This window comes from Coffea arabica, chromosome 6c, assembly GCF_036785885.1.
Source record: "Coffea arabica cultivar ET-39 chromosome 6c, Coffea Arabica ET-39 HiFi, whole genome shotgun sequence".
NCBI classification, from domain to species: domain Eukaryota; kingdom Viridiplantae; phylum Streptophyta; class Magnoliopsida; order Gentianales; family Rubiaceae; genus Coffea; species Coffea arabica.
The window spans coordinates 7,379,967-7,390,074 of NC_092320.1; the positions used below are offsets into that span (position 1 = coordinate 7,379,967).

The 10,108-nt window shown below is 35.6% G+C and overlaps 1 protein-coding gene and 1 long non-coding RNA gene across 4 annotated transcripts; one reads left to right on the forward strand and one right to left on the reverse strand.

The window, feature by feature from the left end:
- Positions 1-318: 318 nt before the first annotated feature.
- Positions 319-673, reverse strand: LOC140007973 (uncharacterized). The gene is made up of 2 exons (XR_011815398.1): positions 510-673; positions 319-399 (listed from the first exon to the last, which is right to left on the reverse strand). It is a non-coding gene; the product is annotated as an uncharacterized lncRNA (long non-coding RNA).
- Positions 674-3,733: 3,060 nt separating this feature from the next.
- On the forward strand, positions 3,734-10,018 carry LOC113691392 (bifunctional purple acid phosphatase 26-like). Of its 3 annotated transcripts, none has more exons than XM_027209512.2 (10): positions 3,734-4,028; positions 4,407-4,602; positions 5,141-5,341; positions 5,596-5,707; positions 6,471-6,697; positions 7,661-7,799; positions 8,330-8,550; positions 8,880-9,001; positions 9,118-9,279; positions 9,511-10,018. In XM_027209512.2, the coding sequence occupies exons 2-10, from the start codon at positions 4,435-4,437 to the stop codon at positions 9,593-9,595; spliced, it is 1,437 nt and encodes a 478-aa protein (XP_027065313.1). In that variant the 5' UTR covers positions 3,734-4,028; positions 4,407-4,434; the 3' UTR covers positions 9,596-10,018. The 3 variants fall into 3 exon arrangements, with proteins under 3 accessions (XP_027065313.1, XP_027065315.1, XP_027065316.1); XM_027209514.2 differs by having other exon boundaries at positions 3,817-4,028; positions 4,410-4,602; XM_027209515.2 differs by having other exon boundaries at positions 3,890-4,028; positions 4,415-4,602.
- The last annotated feature ends 90 nt before the right edge of the window (positions 10,019-10,108 follow it).

Genomic DNA, 10,108 nt, shown 5'->3' on the forward strand with positions numbered 1-10,108 from the left:
GGTCTTCGCATTCGTGAAATGCGAGCTCAGGAGAGCTCGCATTTCACGAATGCGAGCTCTGTTGAGAGCTCGCATTCCTGGAATGCGAGCTCTCATTTGCTCGCATTACAGAGATGCAAATTTTTTTGCTTTTTTTTTTTTGGAGGCAGAGATTTATATTTTTGTATTAAAACAAAAAAGGATTTTGACAATCAGTGATTTTGACAATCAGTGATTCCGGAAATGGGCTGTACCATCCTGTCAGTAGGTTCCTTGTTTCTTATGACAAAATTCAAGCCTGAACTGGATGTCGGAGATGCCCAACGTATTAATAGTTCATTTCCTGTTGAGATGTTCCATGAAGCTTGCCACTCCTCAGGTGGTTCTTGAGGTGTTGCAGTGCCTACAACTTTCTCTGCACTAGATGACAATTGCATGTAAAATAAGCACGGAGGTTGAGAAGGAAACAGCATAACTGAAGAATCAAAACAGGTGGAAGCAATGAGAAAGAGCTACATTAAAGCACATACCAGGGGCTTTGCCGATCGAACTAGAAACGTAGGACCAAGAACCTTCACGAATCTCTATGATCCTGTCCTCCCATTTAACAGCTGAAGGTGTTTCGCCTCCTCTCCTCCAAAATCCTCCTCCCATCCTGGATCATTCTTAATCATTTGAAACTCAGCATACTGAATAAAGCAGACACAAATCACTGAGCTCGCATTTCCGGAATGCGAGCTCAGTGAGCTCGCATTCTCAAAATGCGAAGACCCCCATTTACAGAAACCCCTCCAGGAAACGCCCTCGTTGTAGAATTCTTTTTTTTTTTCATCATAAACTAAGAATTCACCCCAGCAATCTCCCCACGTAGCATCCTCCACGATCAAACGCTGCCTCTCTTTTGAAGTCGAGGGTCTTTTTTCTTTTTCTTTTTTTAAGACGATAAATCCACCATATCCTCTATTTTGCGGAGAAAATGAACCTAAAAAGGTTCAGAAATAATTCGGAGGGATTACACTAAGGGGAAGTTGAGGGTCACTCGATAGAATCAAACGTGGAATATGGATCTCCGCGCAGCACATACATTAGAGTTCCAATAATTGTTCCGTCAAAATCACACTAGTAGTGCAGGACAACAATTGAATTCAACAAAAAGACAACACCAAAAAGTAGAAAATTACGAGTCAAGTAGCTGTTTTATTGTGTGTATATACATATGTATATATATATAGTTGAAAAAAAGGGTGTAGCAAATGTAGTCATTCCCAATTATTATAAGAGTTAGTCACAAAAGAAAAAAGGTCAATTTGCAGCATACCTCTTAATTTTTTTTTCTCAATTTGTCTCTTAAGAGACAAAACTAATCCTCTACTGTGCTAGGTTTTTTTTTCTCGATTAATCTTAAATTTTGTGATTCAATTTTGATCATTTTTAATTTATAGCGGTAAAGTACCAAAGGAGAGAAGTAGATTTATAAATAATATATTAATATTTAGTTGAATTTAAAAAATGATAAAGACAATAATCTAAATAAGAGAAAAATAAACAAATAGATGTCCAAATAATCAATATGTGTCTATAGAATAAAGTTCGTTTCTTTAATTTCTTAGATCTAAAAAAGTATGAAATTATTAGAATATATTTATCAGTAATTTGCAAATTTAATAATTATAAGATATGTATGTATGTATAGTCTCTCTGCGTTTATAAATTAAATAATGGATATAAGTTAGTAGTTTCTTCATGTTTTTGGGACTGTTTATTTCTGTAATATTGTCAAGAACATTAGTTCAAAATGTAATGCAGGGACAGTTTGTACTCGGTCATTTTTTTTAACCGTTAATATGGATTATACGTCCTAAAATACACACAAAATGTACTAGTGTATATGCTAAGAAAGAATTTATCCGTGAATAGTTTTAGTTTCCTGTATTTTCTTTTAGCTTGATGTCATGTTATAAATGCTTAGATGTACTATTTTAAAAAGGGAAAGCCCCATCAATATTTTTAATCGTCTATAAGGATTTAGACGATCAAGAGCATCAGGTCCTTTTTGCTCGAATGTACCCGAGATTGCTGGGGCCATGCATGCTGCATGAGCACGACCACCCAGTTGTTATAACTAATACAACTTGTACCTTACAACTTAACATAATTATTTTTTTCATGCTCCAGGTCGATCTTGTGCTTCTCAAAATGGTGACATTCAAGTTTGACCCCACATAATCAACGTGTTTATGTTTGTGCCTTTGTGGAGTCGACTTCGTTAAGTGGATTTGCAACTTTTTATCTAATTATTCTAAAACATCAACACAACTAGTGTTAGGCATATATGCATTTCACTCTCATTTTTTTCTTTAAAAGTGAAATATGTTTATATATATAACATTAGTATTATTCAATGGTTAAATATATACCATATTTTTAAAAAATATTATTAATTTTTTATAATTCATTATAACAAAAAATGGAAATTAAATATTCATAAAAACATTTCACTTTTTCATTTGTTTGTCCTTATTAATAATACCTTATGATGTATAAACACACACACACACACACACACACACATATGTATTTCTTATGAAATGCATTTAAATGTCATAAATTATCATAAGTAACTAAAATATTTATTCAGAAAAAAAACTCAAGTACAGTAAAACCTCCATGAAATAATACTCAATAAATTAATAGCCTATATTAAATAATAATTTTTTTTCTACTCCCAACTCTGGCTAACGAGGTAAATTAATAATTTAGATAAAATAATAAGATAATAATTTTTTTTTGAAAACTTTAAATACTCATTTGGTCCCATTCATGTAATAAATTAATAATTTACTAAAACTACATATTATATTTTTATAAAATATGAGTTCATTGTTGTTTTTTTTCTTAAAACTTAAATCTAACTTAATCTCACCCAAAATCAATCATAACTGATGACAAATGCGCAATGTATTATGTGAGTGGGTATAATAGAAAACATCTCACGTGCATGTGGATATCTATCTTTTTGCCATCTATCATTTAGTATTACTAAATCTTTTTCACATATTGATAACAGAAAAATGATATCAATTACTGCATAATTAAAGATATTAATAGAATTAAAATATACTTCTAAGTCAAGTAGATATTGACTGGTTTATATTGATTCGATAGAATTTTAAGTACACTTAATAAATTAATAAATCATTAATTTATTGATTAATTAATTAATATCTCTTTAAATTAATAAAATTTGTATGGTTCAAAGGTATTAATTTACAAAGGATTTATTGAAAATTTTAAAATTATTTACATGTGCTGTTGTATCACCATATTGGTAGACGGTACAACACTTAAATAAAAATACTATAATAACACCTATTTCTAAGGATAAAATCTACCAAAGCGATATGTGTCTCGCGGCGTGATTATCTTTCGACACCTATCATATCCAAAAAATCTGAACACACGTTTGACCATTCCTCTGAGGAGGGCAATTTGTTTGGTTGTTTTATTACAGGGGAGGTAATTGCAATTCAACTCACATTCCAGGGGTCAACATGTGATTAAGCCTTTAAATTATTAATGGTCTCCCGAAGTCGTTCTGGTGCAATCATGCTTCTAAACTCAAGTGGGCAAATGGCGAAAGGAGGACGGTTCCCGATCCCACAATTAAAATGAGGGAACAACGGGTCGGGTCACCCGGAATATCCAATGACTAATTCCACCCAATAAAGAAAGCCACGCGCCCCAGCCACCCGCCAACGATGCTCCCCTCTGAACCGGGTTCGCGTCCTGCCTGCCCTGCCTGGTCGAATGGTGACTGACACTTCACGCCGACTCCGTCCCGACAGAAAACCACAAACGAACCCAACCAACCAACCATAACTCACTGAGTTCTCCCCGCTCATTTCCGTCCGTCCGTCCGTCCATCCCAACGCCGTTCATCAGCATACCATTATCAAGCACACACAGTACATACTATATAGATACAGCTCTGATTATCGGATCAACTGCTCGTTCCCCTCTTGCACCTTCTTGTATTGATTTGATTTGAGGTAAAACCTTTTTCTTCCTATGTTAATGCTTTCTTTTAACGGAATTCGTTAGTCTAGTCGCCGGCTTAAGAGATTGATAGATTTCTACAAGGCATAAAGATTGTCCTTAACAAACTACAAATAGCTAGTCCTTTGATATTGTGCTTTTATTTTTTTTATATTTTTTTTCTTCTGCAACGCTTGAGAATATAAAGTATTAATTGATCCAAGACGCGGAAATCATAATAGAAAGGAATGCATTCCTTGAAATCAGTTTCATTGTTTTTTTGGTTCCTATCAGGATAGATCGGGGGTTGTTGGTGATACCTTTTTTTTTGGTTTGGTTGTGTGCGTCTCACATCATCACATTATTGATTAGTTAGTTAACTGTTGGTGCAGTAGTGCAGGAGGATAAGGGAGAAATCAAATGTTATCGAACCGCATTTGGCTGCTGTTTTCTATTTTGTTGAGTTTCGTACACAATGGGATTGCGGGTTTAACCAGTAGCTTTATTCGTTCCGAGTGGCCATCTACCGATATTCCACTCGATAATGAAGCTTTTGCACTTCCCAAGGGTTATAATGCTCCCCAGCAAGTAAGTCCCTTTTCCTACTACCTTTCCTAGCCTTTTTTAGGTTGCATAACCATTTGCCCGTAGCCTTACTGCGCGAAAACTTTGAAAGCCAATTTGGTTTGCAACTGTATGTTTAGCTTTTTCAGATTCCACATGTTTGGAGCATCAAATGATGGAAAAATGGAGGTGCTTAGAATTGAATCTGGATTCCGAGTTCATACTGCATGCTTTTGACTGATAAGATAGTTCTATGTGATGATTGGGTTCGACATTTTGGTTATTAATGTTAAAGTTGGTTTCTTTTGCTTTGTATGTTTATCACATGTTTACCCAATTTAGTGTTCTTTTACGATGCGCGTGTTGTTATTCAATTTGGACTGCTAAAGATGTCTCAGAATTAGCGGTTGCCTTCAAGATGTGCCTTGGGAACTTATTTCTATGGAGCTACTTCTCACTCGAACATTACTACTTTACTTTATGGTTTTTAAATTTTTTTAATAGAAAAATGGATAATATGTGTTCCTTCATGGTTTTATAAAATTCAATGTTTCTGCCGTAGGTGCACATCACACAGGGTGACTATGATGGGAAGGCAGTTATAATCTCTTGGGTGACACCTGATGAACCAGGATCCAGCCAAGTGCGATATGGCATATCAGAAGGAAAATATGATTTTACTGCAAAGGGGACAGTTAAAAACTACACATTCCACAACTACAAGTCTGGATATATCCACAAGTGTCTTGTTGATGGTCTTGAGGTAATTATTATATTTGCATAACTTTCAACCATTAGGATTTGGGGTAGTATTAGATGGTATGAGTTTTTAATTGGACAATAATTAAATTTCTATATATGTGAAAAAAGTTTTATTTTCAGTTCTTGCATGATAAATACTATCCCAAGGTATGATTACAGAAATTTCATGTAATTTTTAGTGTTCATTATTGGGTGTAATGTCAAAATGCAAATATGTTTCTAAGTTTGTGTACTACATTTATTTCTGTTGCCTAGTATGACACGAAGTACTACTATGAGATTGGTGATCATGATTCTGCAAGGAAATTTTGGTTTCAAACACCTCCAAGAATTGATCCAGATGCTTCCTACAAGTTTGGAATCATAGGTAAGTTGTTTTGTTTGTTACTTGCCGGTATTCATGTTAAATCTGTGTAATTTTCTGAACATGAGAGGATTTCAGGCCACAGAAATGAATCTCAGTGAATATTGTATAAATTCATTGGCTAGTACTACTAGTAAAGGAAACTATGATTGTCAGCTTTTTGCAGTTGCCTTGCTCAGACTCAGACCAAAACTTGTCAGCTATGTTGCTTATGTAAGCTGTGAGTTGAAGTAAATCAGAAGCATAGAAAATCGTATCCATGCTTTCAAGACTCTGTGGTAATAGTTGAGTTGACAAACTGTAGATTTATTTAAATCACATTGAGCCCTATCATTTTGATTTCAGGAGGACTTGTGTTTTCTCTTAGTTTCCTATTTGAGAAGCCTTGAGGCTATTCCATTGTATGTATCCTACAGAAATTTGATAAAAGTTATATGTACCAAGTGCACCTGGGATTGCCTACAGAAATTTGAAACTCATATTTTGAGCTTGCACATTGCAAATTTTTATGGTTTGATAGCATCTCATCATCATAATTTCTAACCTTACCTAGTTGTTGGTGTTGTGGTTTAATTTCCTTTGGAACCTTGCATAGTTGGCCTGCAACTTATGACTTCCTTTTTAATCCCAAAAGGTGACATTTAGAAATTTGAATAAAAGATGAATACGCTAACTTATCTTGGATATTTCTGGATGTGACATTTCCAGTTACTAAGTACAGAAGTTTTCCTGTTCTTATATGGCTACGCCCTTCTTTTCATTTCAGGTGATCTGGGTCAAACATACAATTCTCTTTCAACTCTTGAACATTATAAGCGGAGTGGTGGACAAACTGTCTTATTTGTCGGGGATCTCTCTTATGCTGATAGATACCAGTATCATGATGTTGGTGTGCGTTGGGACACATGGGGTTGTTTCATTGAGCAGAGTGCAGCATACCAGCCATGGATATGGTGCGCTGGAAATCATGAGATTGAGTACATGCCATATATGGTAAAATGTTACCACAGCATATGTGATGAAGAGTATTGGGTTTTCTGTTTTCCATTGATCATTTATGTTATTTAAGTTCTTCAGTTTCTAGTTGAAATTCTAGCTGTTTTAAGTGCACAGACGAAATAAATTTGCTTTTCCAGTTGTGCTGTCTCATGATTGCAAAAATTTGTTTTTCATCATAGGGAAATGATTAATCTGGAAGCTAGGACTTATGTACATATTGGAGTGACAAAGATGAGTTAATAGATATATGCAGCAATGAGAATTCTCTTAACACATGAACTGGAGTTTCATGAATGTGCCCAGCTTTATTTGTGCTAGAACACTCTGGGGGTCCTGTGGAGGGCAGAAGTTTGATTTATGTTATCAGTGGCAAAAAGCTATTAATCCAGAAACCAAATCTTGCTGGCAGATTCGTTTTGATAACAACAATGCCTACCTGTCACAATGAAAAAGAAACAAGAGAGAGCCCTCTCTTAAACTGAAATAAAATAAAAAAGACAAAGTAAAAGCAAGAAAAAAAATTTCACCACTTAAATGAAGCTTTCCTGCATAACTAGGCTGAGGAAGAGTATCACCTGGAAAAGAACTATGATGATATGTGGATCCATTAAAAGTTTATGGTAAGGATTATGGTGACTTATTCATTTATTGTTTCTTGACCTTATCTGCATATGTGTGTATGATTTTATGCATGAGACTTTTCCTGTAAAAGTTTATGGTTTTCCAACTTTCATTATGAGAATGTGTTGTTTCAATCTAATGCTTTAATTATGGACCACCTGTAGTCTGGATTTCTAAATTTTTGCTCCTAGTCGAAACAGTATGACATCATAGGGGCACAGCAGAGTACATATGGAATTAAATCACAAGTAGATTAGTTATTAAAGTTTCTGCACATCTTAGATGTAATCCCATGCTGCTATTGACTACTGCACTTTCTTAAATATGTCTTCATAGGGAGAAGTAACTCCATTCAAGTCATATCTCCACAGATACCCTACACCTTATCCAGCCTCCAAAAGCAGTGATCCTCTTTGGTATGCTATCCGGCGTGGATCAGCTCATGTAATTGTCCTGTCTAGTTATTCTCCCTTTGGTAATTTACGTCTCCCTTAAATGCTTTGGCTTTTTCTTATTTGTACCTTGGTTTTTAAAGGTAATAAGTGAAGATGCATTTCACAATGAAAACTATATGCGCATTTCTTTCTTCGTTGGCGTACTCTGAAGGCCTATTTTTAATAGTATCGCGTTACTTGCTTGCCTCTTGTTGTAGGTTTTAGTGGCAAATATCTAATTTTGGAGGGATCAAAATAAAAGAATGATAGATTCGTCTTTCTTTCTTCAAATAATAACAGCAAGCAGTTGCGGTTTTGTTGTGAACTAAAATATACTATCGGTGTTAGTGCTCCTGGTTTGAGATAAGGGATGCCTTGGCCTATGGAGTTTCTAATTGCTTTGGTGCACACCATCAAATACTGTATTTATAAGAAGATTGTCTGTCTATGCCTTATGGCAGAGCTTTTCTTCTTGAGACTAGTTATTTCATTTGTTCCTTAAAAGGTGGCAGCAGATGATCGTGATATGTTCTTATAGATTTCTTGTTTGGTATCTTGTTCATCTTGGCAGTCAAATATACACCGCAGTGGAGGTGGCTTGCAGAAGAACTCAAAAGGGTTGACCGGAAGAAGACTCCTTGGCTCATTGTCTTGATGCATGTTCCAATTTACAACAGTAATGAAGCCCATTTCATGGAAGGAGAAAGTATGAGAACAGTATTTGAGAGTTGGTTTGTTAAGTATAAAGTTGATGTAGTCTTTGCAGGCCATGTCCATGCTTATGAAAGATCGGTTTGTCCTCTTTCTCCGTCTTTAAAGTACTTGTTGACCAGGCTTTTATTCTTGCTGCATTCCTTTCTTGAAGAGTAAGAACAGGATATCTACTCAGTCTTGTTGTAGTCAGTAGAGAAAGTATCATCCTTTTCCTGGGTGTGTGTCTTGGAAATCAATGACAGTTTGCTCTAAATGATATGTAAAATGTTCATCCTGGTGTTAGCATATCCAGATATTTATTATAAGTTGAAGATGCAACGACTGAGATCTTGATTTCTTCTTTGAGCAATGGTTCTTTGCTGTAATTTGACCTATTATAACAGCTAATTCTTGCTTTCCAATTTCAGTATCGCATCTCCAACATACACTACAATGTATCAAGTGGATATCCTTACCCTGTACCTGACAAATCAGCTCCTGTTTATATTACCGTAGGTGATGGAGGAAATCAGGAAGGTCTTGCAGGAAGGTATAGCAGACTGCATATAGTGAAAAATCTTCCTTGTTACAGTGTCGTGGTGACCTTTTGAATGTTACCCATGTTTCTTACTTTGTAACTATCGAATTCTGTCATTGTTATTGCAGATTTAGAGATCCTCAACCAGAATATTCTGCTTTTCGCGAAGCAAGTTATGGACACTCTACATTAGAAATAAAGAATAGGACGCATGCACTATATCACTGGAACAGGAACGATGATGGGAAAAAAGTAGCGACTGACGCATTCATGTTATATAACCAGTACTGGTGAGTGGCACCATGTATGTCTTATTGAGTTATAATTGTATGAAAATGCCACTGATCTTTTTATCAGGTCTGCTTATGAGACTGATATGGGGCGTTTTCTAGATATAATTTTTTTTTTTTCAATTTTCGGGAATTTGTTTCCTCATTTTTACTCCTATTGCAAGGATCTTCTAAATAGGTTTCTGAAGCTTCCCCTATAGCATTTTCACACACTGATTATTCTCTTCACAGGGGAACCAGTAAGCGGAGGAGAAACCTAAGGAAAAATCGTCTTTACTCTGTGATTGTGAACAGGCCACTTAGCGAGCGGCTGTAAGTCAGTTTTATTCAAGTTGGGGAGAGTCGCTTGTTTATGCAGCTTGCTTTGTTTGCGAAGTTCGGCGGTGTTGCCTTCATCAGTTGGTAGAATGGTTCTTGCTCTGAAATTAATGGCATTTCTTCCAGAAAGATGGTCGTCGCTATTTGTTGGTGGGGTCTGGGCTTTTGTTGTTAATCGCAGTTGTCAGAAGTAGGTGATGGTTCTGGAGACTGCCTGGAGAATCACTTCAATGCAACATATCTTGGAATTGGAAAAGTCGGTCCAGGCAATCATTTTTTATTTCAAATTACAGTCTTGTTGCTCCTTTATTTGTAATTCACGGGTACCTCTCTACCCAAGTTTCTGTATTTCTGCTTGTTTGTACAACAGGTAGTAACAAAATCAATAAGACTCGATTTAAGACCTTTTATTTCTGAGCAACGCATGTGCAAAATCATCATCGGTCACAATTTGGATGTGAGAAAGTAATAACTGCCAACATAAGTTGTCACATGGCTGAAAATTTGAAAC

Bases quoted from the DNA above. Each gene is read 5' to 3' on its own strand.
- LOC113691392 (XM_027209512.2), top strand. From the start codon at position 4,435: ATGTTATCGAACCGCATTTGGCTGCTGTTTTCTATTTTGTTGAGTTTC. The intron at 5,342-5,595 runs GTAATTATTATA...TCTGTTGCCTAG, and splicing joins GTCTTGTTGATGGTCTTGAG to TATGACACGAAGTACTACTA. The intron at 5,708-6,470 runs GTAAGTTGTTTT...TTTTCATTTCAG, and splicing joins CTACAAGTTTGGAATCATAG to GTGATCTGGGTCAAACATAC.